General features: G+C 45.6%; 1 protein-coding gene across 2 annotated transcripts in view; it reads left to right on the top strand.

Annotated features, from left to right (window-relative positions):
- Grin2a (glutamate ionotropic receptor NMDA type subunit 2A) overlaps nucleotides 1-25,618 on the top strand; it is a 437,010-nt gene that overhangs the window by 219,475 nt on the left and 191,917 nt on the right. For both annotated transcript variants that reach the window (XM_028872877.2, XM_028872878.2), the window contains one exon: nucleotides 22,497-23,089. In XM_028872877.2, coding sequence (XP_028728710.1) covers nucleotides 22,497-23,089 — 593 coding nt within the window. The remainder of the gene's footprint in view (nucleotides 1-22,496; nucleotides 23,090-25,618) is intronic.

The following is a 25,618-nucleotide window of genomic DNA, read 5'->3' as shown; positions in this document are numbered from 1 at the left end:
TCTATGGTGGTTAGAAAGTGTCACAGTACCTTCTTCAGGTCTTGTGTCTCTGGGGCTTCTGTGCAGTGCCATGGTCTGGTCCTTTGCCCACTACAGAGCCCACAGGGACTGTCCCTCTGTACTGTACAGCAGTGCTATCCAGCCTCTGTCTTCGTGGGTGCAGGACGGCTTCTCCTTGCTCTCTTGGCTTCTGAGCGGTGATTTTCCCCTTCTGGTCCTCATCCCTGCTTCCTCCTTACGTGAAGTTTCTCTTGATGCTGGTCCCCATTTGCTAATGGCTCTTCCTCTGTTCCCAGACTTCTCGTCCCACCCATGTTAGGAGATGCTGTTAGAACCCTCATCTCGGACTGCAGCTGCCACTACTCGCCTGGCCTTGGCCATGTGTTTCTGGCTGTTCTTCATGCTCCTGATGTGGAGGGCTGCTGAGTGTACAGCCCCCGAGTTCCACATGCATTTCCTTCCTCTTTACTTGTCCTTGTTTATGCACTCACTCAGTAAACATTTATGAGCTGTATGCATCCTGGTCAGCCAGGATGCTGGGTGCCAGGGATAGCTGTGAGAAAGAAAGCCCAGCATGCTCTCCACTTTGTAAGCAGCACCCCCATTCACTGTCATCTGAGGCTCCCCCTTTTCTTTCGCACTCAATACCCCAGCCTGTCCTACCACCTGGCTGCCAGGACCAATTGAATCGACTCCCTCCAAGTCCATTAGGCTTTTGTTCTCTTTAACTGTTCTGGCCCTTTCCTAATTGCGATCTTCCCCTCCCTGTGATCGAACCAGTGGCTTCTTGGCCTGCTCATCTAATGGCCACTCCTTTATTCCTCTAGGACACTCGTCACATGCTAGCTAGAGCGATGCCTCTCAGGGACAGAAATCCGATCACATAACATCTCTGTGAATTCTTTAATGGTCTCCTCTCACCAAGCCTAGGAAACATGAACACATTGTTACTTCTCTGCTCTGGGTCTCTTCAGAGTCCCTTCCTCCCTTGCTTTTTACCCATTTTGTTCTTTTCTTCCAAGACCAACTTAAATGTCTTCAATTCGGCTCTACAAGTAGAAATATTGAGTTTCTGTCTGTGCTAGGCTCTGTTACACACACTTACAATATATCAATGGACAAACAAAACCACCTCTGACCTCTGGTGCTTATAACCTGTCACCCAGGTAACACAGCACTCCAGCAGGAAAGGGCACAAGGAAGCGTGGAAATCATGTCAGAGTTAAGGATGACATCGTTCATGCAACTGACTTCTTAAAAATTTTAAAGGTTTACTTTTTTATATGTATATGTGTTGGTGTGTATTTCCCATGTGTATGCAGGTGCTCCCAGAGGCCAGCAGGCTGTGCTGGATTCTCTGGAGTTAGAATTACAGGCCATTGTAAGCTGTCTGACATGGGTGTTGGGAACAGAGTTAGGGACTCTGGAAGGGCAGCAGCACTTTTAACTGCTGACCCATCTGTCCAGCCTCCCCAGTTTCCTTCAGTCCTTTTCATTAGCATATGCATATATGCTAATATAACTATATTTAATACATATTACAAAGCTACAGGTTTCATAATGATATTTTTGTTGAAGAATATCAAGTATTTTGACCAAACCCACTCCCATTAGCCTCTCCTGTCCTTCCTACCCCCTCATACTCCTCAACATCCTCTTCCCAAATAGTCAGTTTCCTTTCTATTTTCACATCAAATGTGTGTATGCATGTATGCATATGATACCTGTCTGTGTGTTGTCTATGCATGTATGCATATGATACCTCCCTATGTGTCTGTCTATCTATGTATATAACTTAGGTTCCACATAAGAGAGAGAACATGCTGTATTTGTCATTTGGGGAGATGAATGCATTAAAAAGTGCAGTATATGTGAATCATAGAGCCTATTTCAAGGTCCACAGCATGAGCCAGCCAAACGTGGGCCTCTCTTGAGTCCTGACTCTTTCCCAGACCCAAGCTTTGGTGCTCTTCCTGTTTTGCTTACCGTCCCAGCACACACCTGCTCTTCATATCTCTGCATTTTTGCACACTGACCCCTCTGCTATTTCTGGAATGTTCTAGCATTTGTCTGGCTGCTGTCCATTCAGAAGCAGCTCAGGGTCCCCTTGTCTTCAGTACATGCAGCTTTCTTTGGCTACAGTTCTCAGCATTCCTAGACTATGCCATGTGTGGCTGCATTCTGTGGCTTCTTTCTTGGGTGAGCCTAGAGGCCAGTGAGATCTCAGGCTTCAGCCTCAACTTTCTTATATGTAACATGGGGAGAAAGAGAGCTTTCTATTGATTTTCTATGGCTGTTGTAAAATTTGCAATATTTATTGTGATGGCTAGAATTACTTATGAACTTGACAGGATCTGGAATAGCCTGGAGGATGGGCCTCTGGGCAAGGCTGTGGAAAATTATCTTGATTATGTTAATTGATGTTGGAAGATTTTTAACTGTGGTCAGGGCCATTCCCTGCTCAGGGGACTCTGAAATGCATAGAGTGAATAAAGAGAGTGAAACATTAGCATGCATGCATTGCTCTCTGTTTCTTGACTGGATGCCAGGGGACCATCTGGTTCAAGCCCCTGCTACCCTGACTCCCCCACCACAATGAACTATGCCTCAAACTGTGAGCCCTTTCTCCTTTAAGTTGCCTTTGTCTGGGTATTTTATCACAGCAACTGCAGCAGCTGAAATATAAGGTATTCCTAAGAACTGGGACATCAGTGGCTGGAGTATGTCAGGATTCCTGTAGCCGCTGAGGCTTCTGCTTGCAGACACTTTCCTGCCTGAGGCTGGGGCGGGGGACAATGTGGGGGTGGTGGCGAGTGGTGGTGCTCATTGACTGAGTTTTGCCTGATGCTATCTGTGTGACTGTAAGCAGGAGGCCCCGTGGCCGGGCACAGATATAAATGGACAGCCATCGATTTTGTTTTTTTCTTTTCAAACAGTAATTTGGAACCCTTTGCAGAGACCAGCATCCAATTTCCCCTGTTATATCACTTCTCAGAAAGACACTCAAACCCTCCATTTTTCTGTTAAAAATCTCTCCCTTCCTTCCCTTGTTCATGCCGCTGAGTTCAATTGTGACGGTGAACACTGGTCACAATTTTCCTTTTTGCGGTCATCAAGTGGGGCTTAGATGAGTGGCTTGGATTAACACTTACTGGAGGGAACAAACAAATATTAGCTTTCTGACATCTACGCAGGAATGCACATGCACACCCTGTACCTAAATATGCATGTGGAGATATCATGCTACTTTATTAAATGGGATGGTAATAGTCTATATTTGGTCTGCTGGTCCCAAGAGTGTGTAGGAGAGGTGCATAAATCTGATGCTCATAAGATTCTCAATCTACATAAGTTACAGGAAGACATGTGATTTGTTAGCATCGGTGGGAAAGTGAGTAGCAAGCAGAATATTCTGCTCGAGTAAAAGGTTGCTAAATTGGCTGGCTTGAGTTCAGGCTTCATTTTTCTTCTGCATGTCTTAGAGGAAGAAGCTGGCCACAGCCAGAAACTGCTCTAGAATGGGGGATCTCCAGGTGCTATGCGAACATAAGCTCCAGGAGCCATGATTGGGCCAAGATGTGGAAGAAGCAAGTTAATCTTTGACAAATGGGAAGTGTGTGCCCTGCCAAGGCAAGCAAGGGCTTTGGAATCCAGCAGCATTCAAACAAATGTGTTTTGTCATTAATATGACCTCCTTTGTGGTGTGTGTGTGATGAGGGACTTCATGGGGTGTGTGTGTGTGTGATGAGGGACTTCATGGTGTGTGTGTGTGTGTGTGTGTGTGTGTGTGTGTGTGTGAGATGAGGGACTTCATGGTGTGTGTGTGTGTGTGTGTGTGTGTGTGTGTGTGTGTGATGAGGGGGGAATGCACTCTCTGAACCTTCCCAAGTGGCTTTTGTTAGGTACTTCCTCACAACGATGAGAAAAGTGGCTAATATAGGGGTGTACTAAGAATCAATGAGGTCACATGGAAGAAGTGATTGACACAATAAATACAAGTAGACAGAAGCAATGGGCATCAGTGGTGACAACTTTTCTCATCATATAGCAGAAGAAATGGAGGCCTAATGAGGTTGGATCACGGTCAAGTCCACAGATGCAGTAAGAGGAACAACCGAGATTAGGAGTCAGTGTCACCCCAGAACCTATGTCTTCTGCTCCCCCAGGCCACTTCTGGGCATCTTCTTGGTTCTTAAATGCAATTATAGCTCCATGGTCCACTACTTTCTGTCCCCATGGATCTGTCTGTTCAGGACGTGTCATAGCAATGGCATCACACAGTGCCCATGACTCTTGTCCTTGGCTGCTGTTGCTGAAGGAAAGTGGAGAAAGTGATGGGGCCTGGGAGTGAGCTAGAGAAGAGAAACGGCCTACATATGGTCCCTGTGCTAAGGAGAGCCCAGGGTCAGCTCTGAGAGCAGTCAGGACACACTGCTTGCTGGAATCAGTTTCTGGCTTTGGATGGACAAGTACTCCTCTTTGTCTGAAGGTGTTTGGGTTCTGAGTCCTGAAGAGGATGAGGATACCCCCTTCCATGTGCATTCACTGCTTGCTTTCAGGACCTGAAGATTTGCAAGAGTCCCATGTTTCAGAGCTTCAGCTCGGCCTCTGACCTCCATCATCCCAGCACCTCCCCTACTGCCGCTCTCTCCACACCCCACTCTAACCCACTCTAACCCTCCTGATACACCCTATCTCAACCACTATTTCTCTTGTTGAATGTTCATTATTATTTCACTCATACCCATAACTTCATTAATTCATTGATCCATGCCTGCAGCCCTCCACCACTGCATGTATCTACCCATACGTGCATTCCTCTGTCTCTATATCTATCCATCCATGCACCTATCCATTAACCAATCATTGTACCCATTGTCCTCTGTCTATTCACCCATCACAATATCCATCCATCCATCCTTCAATCTATTATGTATCTACTCATTCATTTATCCAACTACCCATTTTATTTATCAATCCCTGGATCCACTCATTATTAATTTCTCAATTAATTTATCACTCTATCTACCCATTCATACATTCATACATCTCCTCATCCATCTATCTACTTATTAATTCATCCATCCATCTACACCTCCATATATCTGTCCCTCTGTGCCATCCATCATCTATTCCTCTATCCATCCTACACCCATCCATTCATCCCTCCATTTTTGTATGTATCTACACATCCATTCATGTATCCGTCTACATTCATCCCTGTAAATATCCACCTATGCATTCACCTATGCATCCATCCACCCACCCTGAATCCACTATATATTCATTCCTCAATTTATCTATCCCTCTACATACACATTCCCATGTACATACATTCATCCACCCACTCATCTATCCAACCGTCTATCAAACCATCCACCTCTACATCCTTCCATTTCAGTATATATCCATTCATTCACAAGCCCATTCATTCCTACATCTCTGCATCCATCCAGTCACCCATCCATTTACTTGTATCTTTAACAAAAATGTTCTGAGCGTCACCATGTACCAGGAGTTGAGCTGGGTATTGTTACTGCGGAGATGAATTGACATTAATCTGGTAGCATAGAAACAGATATTCAAATAGACACTTAAAATACAAGATCAACAATAGAAGCCTGGACAGTGTGTTCTGGGAGCACAGTGGGGGTAGAAGGGAGAAAGGAGGTGGCATCCTCTTGTCATTTACCAAGCAGACTCATGAATAGGTCCTTCATTTAGCAGTTCACAGAGCTAAGGCTTATCACCATGTCACAGAGGTTCCTGCACACTTTGGATACCATTAAGTCCATTTTATAGATGAAAAACAGAGGCTTGGAGAGTTTCCTGAACATTACTTGCAGCTGAAACTGCTCCAGAAGGCAGGTGTATTCTCTGGGGGCTAAAGAGCAGATGTGGTGAGTCCCTGGCTGACTGGAAGTTACCTCTCCAGGCTCTTCTAATGCTGAGTGGTTCCAGCTCTTTCAGGAGTGGGATGCTTCACCCCAGGATGGCTTCTCTTCCTCCCCTCCCACGCAGCAGGCTCTAACTCACAGCTTCTCCCCAATGCTCTTTGTTGGATGAGACGATGGGGACTGACAGGCTATGACGTGCGGCTGTCTCAGCTGGGAATGCCTGATGGAAACACAGGGTGAAGATGCCAGGCAGTAGATGCCTCCTTGTGTCATGTTGTACTTCTTCCTGGTAGAGGCAGAGGTCACCTGGTGCCATGGCCCAGGCAGATTCACACAAAGACCTGCAGGTCTGAAACTCCAAGCAGACAGACACTAGCTGTGTGACCTTGGATATGTTACTTGACCTCTACAGCTCACAGCATGGGTGTGGACTGGCAGCACTGGCATCACTTGGAAGCTTGTTAGCGATGCACCAGCCTTGTCTGCTGAATTGCATTTTAACAAGATTCTCGAAAATGATTCCTGTGCTCCTTAGAGTCAGGAAGCCGCCCCTTCACTTCCTTAACTGAAACTGGGGATGGAATATGTTCCCCCAAAGTCAGTGTGAGCATTAAACATATTTGAATCTTTCCTAGTGGCTTTCCTGGGCCAATTGGCCCAGAGCCGAAGGGGATCCTGGGAGGTAGGGATTTGCGTTTTAACCCTGAGAAGAGTCTTCCACCTGTTTGATGCCCAATCCCTGGCATACTTGTGCCATCTGCGTCAGTTAGGACACTTGGGAAAGAGTCACGGGGAGATTTTGTTTTGTATTCGCTGTGTTGCTGTTCTGGTGGGTTGTCCTGTTTGGGTTTTCTGTCATCATTGTGGTTGGTTCGTTCATGATTACACAGCCACAATAATCACAGCTCTCGTTAATGATGCTTTCGGTGTGTGAGTAGCAGTGCATGCTTTCTTCTAATCACAACAACCTTTTGAAAGTGAGAAAACAGAGCCTCTGAGTTATGGGGATTTTTGTCCAAGCCTGAAGCATATTCTATCTGATACCATCTGTCCCTTTAAGAACTTGAACCTGGGGTGAGAAGATGGAAATACATCCTAGGGAAGAATGAAGACCAGAGGCCTATCCCCAGAATCCACAGGAAACCCACATGTGGCTGTGCACATCCACAATATTTACAGTCCTGGGAGGCTTAGATAGGAAGGCTCCCTGGGGCTCATTGGTCAGGTGATCAGCTGGATCAGTGCATTCCAGTGAGAGACCCTGTCTTAAAAGAGAATGATTGAGGAAGACACCCAACTTCAACAAAGGCCTCCATACCCATGCACTTACGCACATGAAAACATGTGTACACACGGTGGGAGGGGCAATTTCCTTTAGAGGCTGAGGTCTCAGGGTGATTCATAGACATTTCCAAAGACCTGGGGAACATTTTTAAAGAGGTCACTTTACTTTAATATTTACCACTAGGACTTTCCCCTTGCAAAAGTTATTGGAAAGCCTGGGGCAATGTTTTTCCAAAACGAAAGCTGCCTCCTTCTTTCCTTCCATAGCCCAAGATGATATCTTAATGAGCACACGACTTGTTTGCTTCTTCTCCTCAGTGCAATGACTTAATGACAAGCCATTATTATTGGTGGCAACTTGTCATGTCTCACGTCTAGGTCGCAGCAGCTGTGGCTGTCAGACTGTCTGGGAAGAGCCAATCTTGGCAGTCTATTGCAGAAAAACAGAGAAACAGAAGAAGGATGCAGAGCTCATGAAGGGAAGAAGGAGATGAGTGGAGATGGCAGGTGCCTCTGGGAAACATGGATAAAGAAAGTGGAGATGGTAGAGGGAAGAGGCTTGTTTGAGTTCTTCTGATCCAAGTTCATCAAGATGAGTGGAGACTATTATATTAGTCTCTGTTTCTTTCCCTACCCAAAGGGGCATTAGAAATCTTCTGGTATAAGGGTCAGAAAAGCTAATTCCAATTAGTTTTAAGCAAAAGAAGATAACGAGTTAAGACATGCATCTGACAAAGGTATGCTGGCTTCAGGCGTGGCTTGACCAAGGCACTCAAGAAGGATATCATGGCTTGGTAATGCCATCTTCCAGCTTTCCCATGCCTCTCCATTGGTTTTCTTTCTCAAGATAGTATAAGGTAGGAAGTCTGATGGCTGCCAGAAATTTTAGCTGAAGAAACTTCCAGGTTGAAGAGAAAGAACCTGCAGGTTTGTTTTGTTTTGTTTTTTGTTTTTTTTTTTTGGTTTTTTGAGACGGGGTTTCTCTGTGTAGATTTGTGCCTTTCCTGGATCTCGCTCTGTAGACCAGGCTGGCCTAGAACTCACAAAGATCCACCTGGCTCTGTCTCCCGAGTGCTGGGATTAAAGGTGTGTGCCACTACCGCCCGGCAAACCTACAGTTTTTAAAACCCCTTTTTCCACTAACCCTGAGAATCATTCTGTCTAGACTACCTTAGGACAAGTTTTTACCCTGAAATTAATTATGGGCACACCATGGGAATTAAATGAGTCCATTGGATTGTCTAGGAGAGGGGAAATGATGGCTTTCCAAGAAAATTCACTACTATCAGTAAAGGAATAATGAATACTTAGTGGTCAGAATGGCAGCTGTTCATCACGTGGCTCATAAAATGGTTTCTCAGATACGTGGCTTCAGAGAAGTCACAGCCAGAAGTGGCCAAACAAAGATACTCCAGGAAGCTTTGATTTCTCAGCTCCCTAGACACCTGACCCTGTGGCCTCTGAGCGGGTAGAATCTCTCTCTGGCTTTGGTGGGAGCGAGCTTTTCCACGGACCATACTGCAGACTTCCATAATTGTTAGTGGCCCTGCTTGGCAGGCTGGGGCCAGAGGCTCACCTGGGAGTTGTCAGAGCACAGATGAAGCCAGCATGGGCCTTTGCTGTGTCCTTATTTAGAAACAAGGGCCCGCCTCTCAGCCCTTCATGCCTGGCTCCTAATGATCTAGAAAGCATGGCCGTGGCTCTGGCTAGTGTAGATTGTGTTGGGCTTTCTTAAATGAGTTGCAGCAGAATTCAAGTGGTGTACCTCTCCATGCATGGATATGGTCTTTAGTTTTTTCTTTTGTTGAGACATGGTCTCATTATACAGCCTTGATCGGTCTGGGATTTGCTAGACCAGCCGCTGCCTCTGCCTCCCAAGTGTAGGTGCTAGGATCATAGGAGTGTACTGCCTCACCCTTCTTCAATGCACTCCTCTCTGCAGCCCTGAAGCTCTTGTTAGAGGGAAAGCCCTGGATGTGTCTGGATGACCTGTTAGGGAAAGGCCCAGTGTCCTCAGAAGACCTGAAAGTTTGAGCCATGGCAGTGAGATTTGGGTACCAGTTGAGGAAAGGGCATAGCATGCATTTGTTTGCTTGGCTGCTCTCTGAGTGCCTGCGTCAGAATTCTAGGGGGGAAACAGCCTGGGAGTCCGAGCATCCTTCCCAGGTACCTATAGCACCTAAGCCGAGGAGTTGCTGGGAGTATCATCTCCCTAGGGTGTTGATGCAGGAGGGTGGGGGCAGGAGGATCCCTGAGTGTGTCTCATTCTCTAGGGGGCGCCTTCTGTGCCAAACAGCCCCTGTGTCCTGCCCTAGCTCATCTCTCACCCATCTGTCTTGCAAATTAAATTTCAATTGCTCTGACCTTCCCATAGTTTCCTGCTCAGATACTCTTTCTGCCCCAACCCTAAATTTTGCGTGGCTGATTCATCCTACATTTTCTTTTCTTTTCTTTTTTTTGTTTTTGGTGTGTATGTGTGGGACTGTATGTTTACATATGTGTTTTTGTATGTGTGTACAAGTGTATATGCTCGTGTGTGGAGGTCAGAGGTCAATGTTCAGTGTGCTCTTGCTTCCTTTTATATATTTTTTTTTAAAATCCAGGCTCTGTTGATGACCCTGGAGATCACCAGTTGGCTAGACTGGCTGGCCAACAAGGGATCCTCCTGCCCTCACCCCCATTTCCCTGAGCACAGGGGTTACAGGCATGCTGCCTTTTCCCGTGGGTGCTAGGGATCGATCACACCTAGCTCTTGGTGCTTATGTGGCAAGCACGTTAGCAACTGAGCCATCCCCCAGGCCCCATCATTTCCTTTGGTCTGTTTCAGTGTCCTGACTGATAACCAAAGTGTCTCCATTGAAATCCAGGCCTGAACTATGACATTTAATTCCTTTGAAATTGTTCCACTCATACATTTATTTCTTCCTTGTCGGTTTCCTTCTGTAATGAGATAAAATCCACAGAAGCAGGTACCTTCCCTTAGGCAGCCTCTTCCCCAGATTCTGTATCCTGGAAAAACACTTGGAGTTTAGCAGGAATCCTTTGAACCTGTTGAGTGAATGACAGGTAACCCATAGATGATAGCTTCCTCCTTGCACAGTAGACCTGGCAGATCTGCTCAGATAAGTGACTTGTGGATCCTTCCCTGTCCTGGAAGCCTTGAAGACACCCAAAACATCTGCCTAGGGATCTGCAAGGTGCATGGGAGCGCTCCAGGTGGATGGTGCCTTGCCTTCATCTGGACATGGTGACCATTGGTGAACCAGGGCTTAGATGTGGGGCTAAAGACAGAGTGCTGGGAACTCAAAAGAGGAGAGTAAGTGGGAAGCAGGACCTAAGAAGTAGGTGATGGATGTGGGTCCCAGGGCCCATTAAAGCTGCTATCATTCCACTGTTGATACCCACCGAACTTGGCTGACCTTTCATGTTCATTGTCTCTCACAATATGTATGATAATTTCTGGGTGACTCACTCTCTCTCTCCCTCTCCCTCTCCCCCTCCCTCCCTCCCTCCTTCCCTTCCACCCCCCCCTCTCTCCTGTGTGTGTGTGTGTGTGTGTGTGTGTGTGTGTGTGTGTGCATGCCTGCACTCGTGAGTGCATGCATAGGGTAGAGTGTGAGGTGCCCTCTGTCATTCTCTACTACTGACCCTGGAGCTCTGTTTTACTGAGAGGCTGGCTGCTCAGCATGCCAGTGTAATCCTCCTGTCTCCAATCCTCCTGTCTCCAATCCTCTTCTTCCAGAGCTGGAGTTACAGGAGTGTATGGCTATGCCTGTCATTTTTTACATGGGTGCTGAGGATCTGAACTCAGGTCCTTATGGTTGCATAGTATGTGCTCTTACCCACTGGGCCATCTCTGCAGCCTGTGTGACTATTTCTCTCCTCATTTTTTTCAGATGTCAAAACAGAAAGGTTTAACAACTTGCTTGCTGCCAGCCCTGCTCATGTCCTCCCATAGCCCAGGCCCCCGGCACTTCGTAGGTTCTCTGTGCGGTGTGCTTTCTATGTGAGGATGTCCCGACTCAGCAAGACAAGTGCCAGGTGTGGGGTCAGAGAACTGTCTGCCCTGTACCACCAGCTCACATGAAATTTAGAGTAAGCCATCGTGGTTCCGGACCCTCAGTTTCCTTATCTGAAGTTTCAGCTTAGCTTTCTGCAATGCTGGATCCTGTTAGATTCCCTGAAGGAATCAAATAATGTTTATGAGCTGCACTCAGACCATATTTAGGGGTAAGGCAGCAAGGGTGAGGAAACATTGGCTTTCAAGTTCAAGGATACGAGGAGCGTGACTCTAAGTCAAGATCAAATTCCTTCGATTTAAAATTAAGTGGTCACATGCAGCAGTCCTGTTCTGAGAGCCACTCTAGGCTGAGGCTTTGGGGTGGTAAGTGGCGGTGGCAATTGTCTTACTCTGAGCATATCCTGACACTCTGAGAGCCCAGGGAACAAACCTTGAGTAAAGATCATGTTCTTCTTGTCCCTGTATTGGAGCACTTCAGGCGCCTGACATAGCTGCCCTAGCTGGGGACTCAGTGCTCACCAGAAACTGCACATTTAACTCCTCCCTCCGGCCGGTGTGTATCCAAAGGAAACAAAGTCACTACCTCGAAAACCTTCTAGACCCAGTCAGTGGTTCTCAACCTTCCTAATGCTGTGACCCTATGATACAGTGCCTCATGCTGTGGTGATCACTGCCCATATAATTATTTCACTGCTACTTCATAACTGTAATTTTGCCACTGTGTTATGAATTGTAATGCAAATATTTGATATGCAGGCTATCTGATATGTGGACCCCAACAGGGTCAAGACCCACAGGTTGAGAACCACTGTGCACTCCTTGGTTTCCTCAAGGGGTTGCTTCTAGAACCCTCATCCAGACATCAAAATGCACAGACACGCTGGTCCCTTACAGAAGGTGGGTGTATATTTGCATGCAATTTGAATAGACACCCCCTACTACTTATAATACCCAATACATGCAAATCCTACGCAAAGAGCTGCTATCTTGCACTGCTGAGAGAGTAATGGGCAGACAAGGCCCGTGTGCCCTATGAAGATGCACCTCTAAAATATTTCCAGCCCATGGTGGGTTGAATCTGTGCATCTGTACAGAGGGTTGGTTGCATATGTATAGGTGTATATGCATATGTGTGTGTTTATATAATGTCTATTAAAAGAAGAAATCCTGCTATTTGTGACAACATAGATTAATTTGGAAGACATAATAAGCCAGAGACAGAAAGACAAATACTTCATGATTTCTCTTACATATGGGTTATAAAAAGCTGATCTCAGAGGAAGAGAATAGAATGATGGTTGCCAGGGCCCAGAGGACAGGGGGAGTTTGGAGATGTCAGTCACAGGGCATGCATTTGCATTTGTAAAATTAGGAAGTGCTGGCAGACCTAATGTGAGCGTAGTTACTAATACTGTACTGTGTACTTGAAGTTTGCTGAGAGTAGATCTCAGATATTCTCATCTCTCACACACAGAGGTAACTGTGAGGAGATGGATGTGCTAATTAGCTTGATTATGGTAATCATTTCACAGTGTATACACATATCAAAACATTATTTTGTGCACCTTGGATATATACAACTTCTATTTGTTAATTATTCCTCAATAAAGCAGAAAAATAAAGGAAACAATGGAACTCTGATTTGAAGAGAAGGGAGCGCACACATGAAGATGGTGCTCTGTTAACAGGAAGGAGGCCGTCGGGTGGGAGGAGGGCTCGGTTGTCAGGGGCCTGCTGTGCAGCCATGAGGGCCTGTGTTCTGGCTCCAGAAGCCACGGAAGACAGACAGGCATGGTGCCGTGTGCTTGTTATCCCAAAGTTTCCACACGTTTCTTGCGTTCATTACTAATGTGTCAGACACCTCACCTAATTTTACACAAGCCCCCCAGACACTGCAATAGATGCCGAGTCCCAGACGGCTTGCAACGGGGCTGCCGGGAGGTGCAGTCTTGTTCTGAAGGCTGTGGCAACTGGTAAACCATTTTAAAGAGGAGTGGGAGGGGAGCCATGCTCCAGTGTGAACTTTAGAATGACAGCTCCAGTAGCAGGTGGGGAACGGTGAGCCGAGAAAGCCACCGTAGCACGCCAGACAGAAGCCAGCACTCTGGTTTGACTGTGCCACCCAGCACCGGAACACAGGCAGGTACAACCAGGAGAGGAAAAGTAAAGAAACCCACAGGGTGGTGAAGAGGCAATGGCTGCCTCTCAGCTTGGGTGTTGGTTGGCTGCAGGAGTCAGCGAGGGAGGGACACCCTTTCTTCCTAACAGGAGTAAACTGGAGGACGGAATTCAGATGATAAATGGTCTATGGAGTCAGGGTGTCTTGAGATGGAGTGCTGCAGTGGCGGTGGTGGGATTGGTATGATGTTAGGGTGTGACGCTCGGATGCCACTTCATTCCTCTCTTGCTTCAGTTTCCTCCTTGAATCAAAGGACAATGAAATGACATATAATTGTCATTTTTCCAACTTCTTGGGGATCTTCTTTGCTGGCTGGGTGCCTCAATGGAGAGCATGCACACCTTTATGGTCTGGATACCTGGAAGGAAGCAGTGTTTCACGGTGGATAAACCTCTAGATGCTGAATTGAGATGGCCTGGTTTTGACCCCTGGCTCTGCCATGTCCTACTTTATATGAATTTTAGCAAAGTCACGTTCTGAGCCTCGGCTTGAAAGTTTGGCATGTAGGGATGGTGGACCATACTTCCCGTGATACACTGTGCTGCATGTTGGATATTGGCTGTGACAATGACTATGGTGGTGACAGTGAGCAGAAAGGCTAGATGTGATGATGGAGGAGGAGAATGGGAGTTAATAAACTTCTCTAATGGAACTTGTTCATCCTATGTGCCTGTTCTGTGCTCTTATCCAAACCTTCAGGCTTATTGAGTTTGATAACTTGTTTGTTTTGTTCTTTGAGATTCATGCATGTATACAATAAAATATCATACGTGCTTCTTCTTTCCCCTTCAGATTCCCTCCATGTCCCCTAACACACCTCCTCTTTCAACTTCATGCTTCATTCTCTTCCCCTTCTTCCTCTTCATCATCTTCTTCCTCTTCCCCTCCTCCTCTTTCTCCTTCTCTCCCTCTTCCTCCCTTCTTCTCCTTCTAATATCTTACTAAGTCACATCAGTGCTGCCCATATATGCATAGGTGTGAGACCATTCACTGCAGCATGCGAAACCTACCAGTGGCCGACACCCTAGAAGAATGCCCCGCCCCAGCAGTTGTTATCTGCCAATAGCTCTTCAGCAAAGGGGTGGGCCTGAAGGCCACAGTCATCTGTGCTGGAGTTTTGGCTGGCTTGATCTTATAGAGGTAACCACAGCTGCTCTGAGTTCTGAATGTAATGGTCATGCCTTGTCCAGAAGACATGATCTCACAGCGCTCCTCTCCACCTTCTAGCTCTTACATTATTTTAGGCCCTTATGCAATGTTCCCTGAGCCTTGACGGTGATTATTCTCAGCTCTTGAACCAGTTGTGAGACTTTGATCAACCACTACCCACTGCAGATAAAACTCTTCTGACTGAAGTTGAGTGATATCTTGATTTTTTTTTCCTTCTACTTATAGGGATGAAGATAAAATCTGTTGAAAACCTCCATTGGTCCATTAGGAGAACATTGTAAAGTATGTCAGAGCTCTCTGGGACAGTCTGCTTGTAGAACAAAACAACTTCCCAAATTCTTTTTCTGCATGCATCTTTGCTGCCAGGGCTGAGCTGTTTTCTTTACCAGCCATGCCCACCCTGCTAAGCAGCAGAAGAGATGCCGTAGAAAGATCTGTAGAGTCGACAGCAGTGACTAGTTAACCATGCTTCCTGGGGACAGGCTTCTGGCTCACCCATTTCCTCACCAAATATTTATGTGGCTCTTTCTGTGTGTCTGGCATAGCTCTAGTCTCTGAAAAGATGCTAGTTGATGAAACTCATCCTGCCATTGAGATAAGACAGGGGATATCAAAAGAATTAGTTTTGTGATTCAAATAATCCTGTCAGAGAAACTGTGTCTCCATTAGACTGGCACAGGGCCAGCAGCGTGGATTTTTTTAAAAAGATATTTGTATATGTGATGATGATATGCAGCTAGAGATGAGAGCCATGGTGTATGTACAGGGAACATTGGGTGAATCTTGCAACAACCACCACACTATTGTCATTCTGGAACCACGAGGATCTTAGGAGAGTCCCCTGACCACTGTGTCTTCATGAGAAGGACCATTTGTAGATATTGTACTGTTGCCTCATCTCTTGAGTAGTTTATGTATATATACCTTGGTAAGTAGGTGAGTGAAATGAAAGTTGATATTTGAATCAACTAGTTATTATCCCTGGACCTGATAGAGTCGGGTGTCTCCATGGGTACTCAGTGATCTCTGGAATGTTCCAGAATAGGACTAATGCTTTAGATCTGATGGACTGAGACCTCATACATCACAGGATGGAAACAGTCTAGAACAGACAGACAGCATCCTGAATGTCCCTGCCTCCCTTGCTATGTTTGAAACAGTTTGTTCTGCAGTTCCTGAGCTTGGGGAGAGAGCTGCTCTTGCCACAGCATCACAGTGGGCGTGTGAGATCTGTTTCCCTCCCCTGACTGCACAGGCAAGGGAAGCCCAGTGCCAGAGTGCCAGAGGTGGTCAGAGACAGCTCTCCTGAGCCCACAGAGGACAGGCAGGGGTAGGGGCGAATGTATCAGGGACCGCCTCTACCATCAAGGCAGGAAGTGGGAACATGGAAGACTGGGCCATTTGGCATATCTGCTGTCTCCTGGGCGGGTGGCCAAACTCCCCATCACCTTCTGCCAGTCCATAAAATCACCATAGACAAAAAAAAATCAAGGCTAAAAGGAGCCTCATTCTGCAATTGTTTTGCAGATGTCTCCTCATTTCTGTCTCTCAAGAGGATATACAATGTCTACAGTGGAGTATGTGTGTGTGTGTGTGTGTGTGTGTGTGTGTTACTGAGGATTGAAGTCACGGCCTCATGCATGTTAGGCCAACTCTACTACAGGGCTGCAAGCCTAACCCTCAGTGGTTTTGAAGGTGGAGCTTAACGCGTATCAAACAGAAAGGAAACATGGTGCAGATTCTTGGGAATACACCCACGGTCTCCAGGTCAGCACAGAACAGAGACATCTGCTCATCCATGTCTATTGTCGCACAAATCCTAACAGCCACACTGTGGAGTCAGTCTAGGTGTCACTCAACGTAGTTATGGATACATGAGCCTGTGAAGGGCGTTGGTGTGGGTTTCTCACTATAGAACGGTCTGACCTTCCCTGTCCTACTCTTCGTGAAGGCTCCTACTTCAGAGAGCGTGGGCTGGTTTGCAATGTATCGATGGGTCTGGATACCCCAGTTTATGAGCTAGGGTAGAGACCCTCAGGGTTCTGGCAGTTCTCATGTAGTCCACAGGACAGACAGTGAAGAGGAAGTCCCAGACTGTTGGAGGCAAGGAGAGACAAACCTCAGACTTTTCTCAGTTCATCTCCTTCTTCACCTATGGAATTGTGTTAATTATACCCAGATAGTATACAGAGAAACTCAAACCCAGAATGATTAAGTGATTGCCTAGAGTGACATGGTTACTTATCACAGTATTTGATTTTGGGTCAGAATTTGAACTTGGGTCTGAAATGTCCCAGAACTCACAGTATACCAACTTAGAAACTGACTGGTATACACAAAGAGGCATGCGGGACCATTGTTGACTGCCCTGCACTGGAACTGTGAACAGTCTGAGCTCCAAGGCCAGAGCACTTTGGGGTAACACAATCTCTTGCTGAACATAACAATAGATCCTGACCCCTGGGTAAACCTCATTTGCTGAATACTTGGTATCTGGCCAACATGGCATGGGGTGAGGGTGGGGTCACTTAATTTTAATATCCTAATGGCAAAGCACAGGAGTGGATCACTTGACATCCTGGAAGAATCTCTGCCCCTCTGGGCTTAGCCCTGGTTCACTATTGTCCACCCTAGGGCCAGGCTGTTCATCGGGGTATAAGGGTCAGCTTTCTGTAGAATGTTTAGATTGGCATTAGCTGACAGTCACTAGAATGTAATGAGCAATACAACTCTCCAGTAAGCACTTCTGCATGTTAACTATGATTCCTGCCTCTCTATATATAGATAATGTGCATGCCTATGTGTATTTGTCTATGTGTCTAATATGTAACATATTTGTATGTGTGAGTGGGAGCACACACATGCCCCAGTGGGTATGGACTCAGAGAACATCTTCAGGTGTTAATCTTTGCCTTCCACCATTCTAGACAGAGGAAAACATGTAGTTCTCCAATGCACAAACCAGGCTAGCTAGCCCTCAAATTCCAGGGATCCTCCTGTCTCCTCCATCTCCCACCTCACTAGAGAACCACTGAGATTACAGTGTGTGCTAATGTGCTTGGCTTGGTGTGGGCTCAAGGGATTCGAGCTCATGTCCTTATACTTGCACGGCAAGCGACTCCACACTGACCCATCTCTCCAGCCCCTTTAGTTATCTTTAGACCCACACCTATCATGCGGATGAGGAACTTTCCCCAAGGGCATACAATTAAGTCTGCAGTGGAGCAATCTGGCCCCAGGTGTACACTGTGCTCCATTGGAGTAGGGTGAGAATGGGAGTGTGGAGGTCAGCTTCCTGTTTTCATGACCAAATACATGAGAGGAAGCAGTGTGAAGAGGGAAGGTTTATCTGGATTCATGGTTTGGAGTTTTTAACCCCTGGCCACTTGCCTCCATTGTTTCTGGTCCTGAGTTGAGCCAGAAAGAATATCAAAACAGGGAGCGTGGGTGGAGCAAAGCAGCTCCCCTCCTGGAAGAGAGAGCAGAGAGGGGGCATGGACCAGAGACAAAATATACCCTTGAAGGGTGTGTTCCCAGTGACGTTCATCCTACAGTGAGACCCCTCCTGCAGTGTCCAGCACCTTCCAACAGCCCTCATGGATAAACCTACCCATGATGTCAGAGCTGTACGAGCTTAGTTGTCTCCTGAAGGTCCTGACTCTGGGTACTACTGTGTTTGGCAGTAAGCCTTCAACACACAAACTCATTTAAGGTCCTAACAAAACTGGAGGCTCAGCAGAAGCTCATGCTGAAGTGTCTACGATGGAGAGGAAGGATGGCCAGGCCAGTGTTCTGCACGGACCTTTTCCCAGGGCTGCTGAACTGCTGTGTGTCATTATCTTTCTCCCTGAAGGTCACATTGAAGGCACACGCTCTTCCATCTAGAGAATACGAGGCAAGACTGCATCCGACTACAGCTCTCTTCAGTACATAGAGCATCTCACAGGCAGCCTGGTGATGCTACAATTTACTGCACATGGGGCAAGGAACCTTCGGGAGCCCCAACTCCAGCCACATCTAGCATGTTGGGCCCCACCTCTAGTTGTTTGAAAATGTGTGCATATGTGGGTTGTCTCAAAGACTTATTTACTTAACAATTTCATACATGTATGCCACACATGCTAACCACTCTCACCTCACCTCACCTCCCTTTTCCCCTCTTCTGCAGTGTGTAAGTGATTGTTTAAAGCTGCACACAGCATCAAGGACTCTAGTGCATTCCCTCTTGGGCCCTCTTTGCATCATGTTGAGCACTTCCTCTATTCCTCATGGATGCAGTGCAGGAAGATACCAAGTTGTCTTCTGCAGTCACACTGTGGCTCTGGTGGCACCATCCTCAGATGTTTCAGTGCCCACTGGAAATTAATGCATGTCTTTGGTAATTCAGTTTGCAACACTTTGGTCCCATCTTAGGAAGCATCCAATGGTGTAAGGGGCTGACTACTATAGTTGCTTTTAGACTTCTGTGTCATCTGCTAGATTCTATATGTTCTTGTCTTTTTTGGTTACTCAATGAAGATCTGAGACACTTATGAAGCATATAAGTTTTCTATGTTCCTCCTCCCATCAATAAAGTGCACACCGAATTTTTGTGTGTTTGGGCTGGAGTGATATCTCAGTTATTAAAGATCTTTCCTTGAAAGCATAAAGAACTAAGTTCAGTCTCCCAGAACCTAAAAGAGGAAAAGTTGGATATGATAGTACACACTTGTAACCACATCGATGGGGAGGCAGACACGGGTGGATTCCTGGGGATCACTGGCTAGCATGATTTCCCTCATTGGCAGGTCTCAAGTCAGTGAGAGACCTTGTCCAAAAAAGCCAAACAAGGGGCTGGCAAAATGGCTCAGGAGTAAAGGTGTTGCTCTCAAGCCTCATGACTTGTGTTCTATCCCTGGGACTCACATGTTAGAAAGAGAGAAGTGGATACCACAAATTGTCCCTGAACTCCACACATGCACTATGGCCTCCATGCTCCCACCCACTAACCTATTACAGATAACTGTTAGAAAAAATAAGGTAGATAGTACCTGAGGATTGACATCCAAGTTTGTCCTCTGGCCCCCACACACATGCACACACAAAGGCATGCATGTACATGCTCACAAATATGTATGTACTTGGGGCTTTGGTCAGAAGTGATTCTGTGGAGTGTGTGGGAGTGGGTGGTGATGTTAATAAAGGTCTTGCTTTGGATGTGACATTCAGGATCCACAAAGCACACAATCTCAGACTGAATTATACCTTGGAGCATTCTGTGTAACCCAAGGACATTCTTCTGGGACTTCAATTCCACACTCATGCATGTCCTTGTTCTCCACTCACTGATGTGTCATGGGCTAAGCCTGCTGCCAGCCGTGGGGACAGAGTGATGAGTACAACAGCTTCTCTGCCCTTGAAGAGCTCACAGTCTTGTCAAGATGTGATTGAAAAAAAAAATCCATCAATTCAAGAATATTGGATTCCTCCAAATGCTACAGTAGGGAAAAGGATAATTTCCCCAAGTCTTTAAATCTGTTACCCATTTTAATTGATTTAATTAGGTAAAATTCATAGAACTGTAATGCTGGAAGGAGCCCAGAAACCATTTATTTATTCCCATTTCTTCTCTCTGTTTTCAGGCCATGTTGCACTAAGTAATCCACCAAACCCATGCCTTCCAGAAAGAACAGTGTTTCCAAGAACTGTAGCTTGTTGGCCACTGAGATCAAGAAAATGGAATGGAAAAAGTTGACATTCATAGTTACAAAGTATTTCTCTGAAAGACATGACTGGAATCGTGGAACCGCTCTACACACACACACACACACACACACACACACACACACACACACGAGTGTACACACAATGCAGTCCACATAAGTATTACTGCTGAATTGAGGTGGCATTAAACAGAAAATAAAAAGTGCCAAATGAAAATGTGGTTGTAATAGGGTAAGACCACCTTGGCAATTCTTTCAGTTTCCGGAATAAATAATATACCCTAGCCTTGGTCGGATCCTGTCTTGTGGTAACACAGAGGCATATTTTTGTTGAGCTGGCATTTGTTTTGTGTTCAAGTGGTGGGCATATGTATGTGCAGGTATGCATATGTACACATGCATATAGCAGTCAGAGGGAAACCTTAGCCTTGTTCCCCAGGAGCCATTTTACCTTGGATTTTGAGAGACGAAGCAGGTTGAGTTGGCTGACCAATGAGCTCCAGGAATGCCCTGTCTCCACCTCCCCAGCACTGGGATTACAGGTGCATGCACATGCTCAGCTTTAAAACAAAAACAAACAAACAAACAAACAAACAAACAAACAAAAACAATGTGTTCTGGTCCTCACACTTGCAAGGCAAACACTTCACCAGCTGAGCTACGAGCTCCATCCCCTGAGTTGTCATTTCTGTAGTACATTAACTAGAGCAACGTGGCTTATGCATTCACCATGTACTTGTTTGAAATGATCCCAAGAGGGCTGTGGCTGCAGATGGGAGGGGAGACTGGTATGTGGCATTCTTGGGCCTACCTAAGTTTGGTTGCTGTATGACACTTTAATCATAGGTCTCCCTGCCAATAGCACCAATGTCATAAGACCACTGTGGGAACTAATGAGTTGAGGAGTGTGGGGGATTATATGTTTGACAACCCTATAATCACCTGCTGGGCCAAGTGAAACTTTGTTCTCATGATCATATATCAGCTTGTGAAGCTGTTAGGATCATAGTGTCCCCTTAGTCCAATACAAGTTACCAGGGCTTCATCAGAATAGCGCCTAAGCCTTTAGATATGGTCTCACAAGCTTTTCAGTAGAATTTCATCCTTTTTACCTCATATAACATAATGCCTTTATCTATTATACTAAAAAAATACACCCCACAACATGCTTGCCTGTTTCCCCTCTCCCTTGCCTTAATTCTTCTACAGTTCCACAGGTCTCTCTCAGTCTCCAGTTCACAGTAGCTGCTCTTTCCCAAGTTCACCTTACATCTGTGACAGCAGAGATCCAGATGTGACTGTCCTGTTAGTCATGATTTCCCAAGGTCTAAAGCACATAGCAAAGTGTTCTGCAAATGTTGGCCGATCAAGTGGGTAGATGGTCACACGGATTATTGTCTGTACTGTACTACACGAGACTCTTAAGTTGAAGCTACAGAAGCCCTGCTTGCACTAGATCATGTGAACAGGGGAACTGAGGGGCTCATTTAGCTGGTGCTCTGGGGTTAACCCGCTTCAGGTATGTCAGAGTCCAGGAGCTCCAACTGTGCTCTAGTGCACCTTTCTGTACTTCCTGATGCTTCTTTGTGTCTGTTGACTTCATTTTCATGACATGAGCCTGAGGACTAGACCAAATTGTATTATTGGAACTATGTGGACAGGAATGGGTAGGGAAAGGGCATCTAGAGGGAAATTAGAGTGCATGATGATGAACGAAATAGTAAATATGTGTCTTTGTGCTAGCCACAGGCTTCTGAGCATGAATTCTTCAAGTCTGCATTTTCTGTGCATGTTCCAGAGCCCAGCACAGATCAGCAGTGCTTGTTTTTATTATTTGTGTATATGTATGTGTGCATGTGTGTGATCAATGTGTACATGTGTGTGCCAATGTGTGTATGCATGTGGAAACTAAGTGACAGCCTTAGGTATTGTTCCTCAGGAGCTGTCTACTTCATTTTTAAACAGTCTTTTACTGGCTTGTAACTTGCCATATCAGCTTGGCTCCAGGGATCCACCTGTCTCTCTTTTTTAATGTGGTTTTTGGGGATCAAACACAGGTACTCATGATTACATGACAAGCTTTTACCAACCGAGTCATGCCCCAAGTTCTTCAGAAGTGTTTGGAATGAGTTGATGTTTTTCTCTGGTTTCTGGAAAGGGCATCTCTAGGTCTACAGAGACAGATCACACTGCACAGCCTCTGGCCTCACCCTATGCTTTTCTGTCTTCTTATCTGTCGGCAGGATCCGACGTCCACATTCTTCCAGTTTGGAGCGTCCATCCAGCAGCAAGCCACGGTTATGCTGAAGATCATGCAGGATTATGACTGGCATGTCTTCTCCCTGGTGACCACCATCTTTCCTGGCTACAGGGACTTCATCAGCTTCATCAAGACAACAGTGGACAACAGCTTTGTGGGCTGGGACATGCAGAACGTGATCACACTGGACACTTCCTTCGAGGATGCCAAGACACAGGTCCAGCTGAAGAAGATCCATTCTTCTGTCATCTTACTCTACTGTTCCAAAGATGAGGCTGTCCTCATCCTGAGTGAGGCTCGCTCGCTTGGCCTCACTGGCTATGACTTCTTCTGGATTGTCCCCAGTTTGGTCTCTGGGAACACAGAGCTTATCCCCAAAGAGTTTCCATCAGGACTCATTTCAGTCTCCTACGATGACTGGGACTACAGCCTGGAGGCGAGAGTGAGGGATGGTCTTGGGATCCTAACCACTGCCGCATCTTCCATGTTGGAGAAATTCTCCTACATCCCTGAGGCCAAGACCAGCTGCTATGGGCAGGCAGAGAAGCCAGAGACCCCTCATCACACTCTGCACCAGTAAGAAAGGGCTCTTTTGTTGTCTCCCAAAGATGGGTCAGAATTTTGTTGCTTATAAATGTTTGGGTTAATAGTCATTGATGAAAGTATAGACTTGACATACAGAATGTATGTATTTACTTGGAGGAAGTTTGTTTTGATTTTATGTTCATTTCTATATTCCTCTCTACCCATCACACTTTAAAAATAATAAGTAACATAATGCTATTTTTTGAAGCAGAATTTCATTGTATAGCCATGGCTATTTTGGAACTTGCTATGTAGCCCAGGCTGGCCTCCATCTTACAACTCTACTGTAAACTCCAGAGTGTTGGGTTTACAAGTAATGCTGTAATACCTGGCAAATAATAATATATTTTAGTGGCTTTCTGCATCTTGCTTTTATTTCCTTTACTCAAAACATACCTTGGAAACATCTACTTGAGAATTCCATTTTGTCTCTTTCTCTTTCTCTTCCTTTCTCATATCTATCTATCTATCTATCTATCTATCTATCTATCTATCTATCTATCTATTATCTATTTATATGTCAGGTAAATTCTTTATAATATCCGTGCCACATTCTTCCATATTCATATACCATGATTTATTTATTCACTCTTTACATTCATGAGAATTCAGGTTTTTTCCCCAGATTTTTTTTCCCATTAGAAGTTCTGCTATCTCTTTTTGCCTGTGTGCAGCTGATTGTCTAGAATTGGTTCTAAGAAGTAGGACTTGGGGATCAATGTGGGCACCTTTAAGTATCCATTGTCAAACTACTCTACTAAACAATGGCACCAATTTATATTCACACGAGAGTTTGTGGAATCATATGATATCTCACATCCTCACCAGCTTGGCCTGATTTGGGAAAATTGTCCACACTGATGCTCCTGGTCTCCGGCTGAGTCTGAATTTCTTTTCTTCTTATGGCAAGAATCTTTGTAGGTCATTGGAGATCTTGGCAATCACTCTTAAAGCTACTTCCATTTTGCCATATGCCTGTAGCATAATTTATTTAATTGACCCATCATGGTGGGCATTTGAGTTAAATTTTATGTTTCTGGAAAGTGTCATTATTCTTTGTGGCCCATCATTATGGCTCAGCTGCTAAGATTTAGAATTATTATTCAGACACCCATTCTGCATGTTTTTGCCTGATGTTTGATGATGTAATCTGTGCTTCATTCCTCAATAATGAGCAGTGTGGTACCGTGATTAAAGGCTAGGCTGGGAATCGGTGCTGTTCATGTTCAAATCCTGTTTCCTGCCAGGTGGCAGTAGTGCATGCCTTTAATCCCAACACTCAGGAGGCAGTGCCAGGTGGATCTCTGTGAGTTCGAGGCCAGTCTGGTCTATAGAGCGAGACCCAGGACAGGCACCAAAACTACACAGAGAAACCCTGTCTTGAAAAAACAAAACAAACAAATAACCCCCCCCCCCCAAAAAAAACCCAAAATAAGAAAGAAAGTCCTGTCTCCTTCACATTCTACTGGACATAGGTAATCACTTTACCTTTCTGGGTCTCAAGTGCTTGTCATAAAATGGTAATAATGGCCCCTGCTTTCATTCTCAAATGTTAGCATGTATTGAGATATCTGGAAGGGCTTGGTAAGGTTCTGGGTCTACACTCAGAATTTTTATTGTATTAGTAGGTCTGGAGTGAGATCATAGAATTGACATTCTAACAAGTTCCTAGATGGTGCTGACATTGCTGCTATGGGGGCCATTCTTTGAGAATCATGGTTCTGGGGGGTTTTCATGAGTATGAAAAGAGGGTATATGATATGTGAGAAGTGATGCTTCTTATGTGTTGACACCTGCTGACCATTCAGTAAGAATCAGAGTTATCAATAAATGTGGCACCATCCAAGATTGTAGTCAGCGGGCCATTTTGGCTGCCTGCAGAGTCTGCCATTCTAAAACATCTCTGGAAGACTGTGAGTTTGAATCTGCTACCTTCCAGAGTTTACCTCTGAAACAGGACCAGAGGGGTGTGTGTGTGTGTATCGGTATGCCCATGCCATGCCTGAGTTTGGGGAGTCAGAGCACAATGTCAGTTGTCAGTCATCACCTTGTTTGAGACAGTATCTCATTATTTTCCCACTGTGGTGCCAGGCTAGATGGCCTAAAAGCTTTTGTGCACAGTCCTGGCTCCATCCTCCATCTTTCTGTCAGTGGGATGAGAGATCCTCACATTGTGTCCTTTTATGTGCATTCTGGGAAATTGAACATAAGTGCTCAAAATTGTGAGACAAGTACTTTAACCTACTGAGCCATCTTCCTAGCCCAGGATGTACTTCTTCATAACTAACGTACACCTGAGAAAAATGGATTGTTGAATTACGAAACCAAGCTCCTTTGACAATGCCCCCCATCCCATTTCTAGATAGCCTCATTTAGCATCCTAAATAATCATCCGCGTATCAGGAAAGAACTCGGATAACTCAGTGTGGACATGGGAGTTTCTTAGGAAGTCAGGCTTGCTGCCAGCCTAAGACAAGGGCTGGGCTAATGAATTCACATTCACTTTAATAAGATGTGCCC

Source organism: Peromyscus leucopus, chromosome 8b (genome assembly GCF_004664715.2).
Source record: "Peromyscus leucopus breed LL Stock chromosome 8b, UCI_PerLeu_2.1, whole genome shotgun sequence".
In the NCBI taxonomy this organism is placed as follows: Eukaryota; Metazoa; Chordata; class Mammalia; order Rodentia; family Cricetidae; genus Peromyscus; species Peromyscus leucopus.
This window is presented reverse-complemented; position numbering and strand designations above follow the sequence as displayed.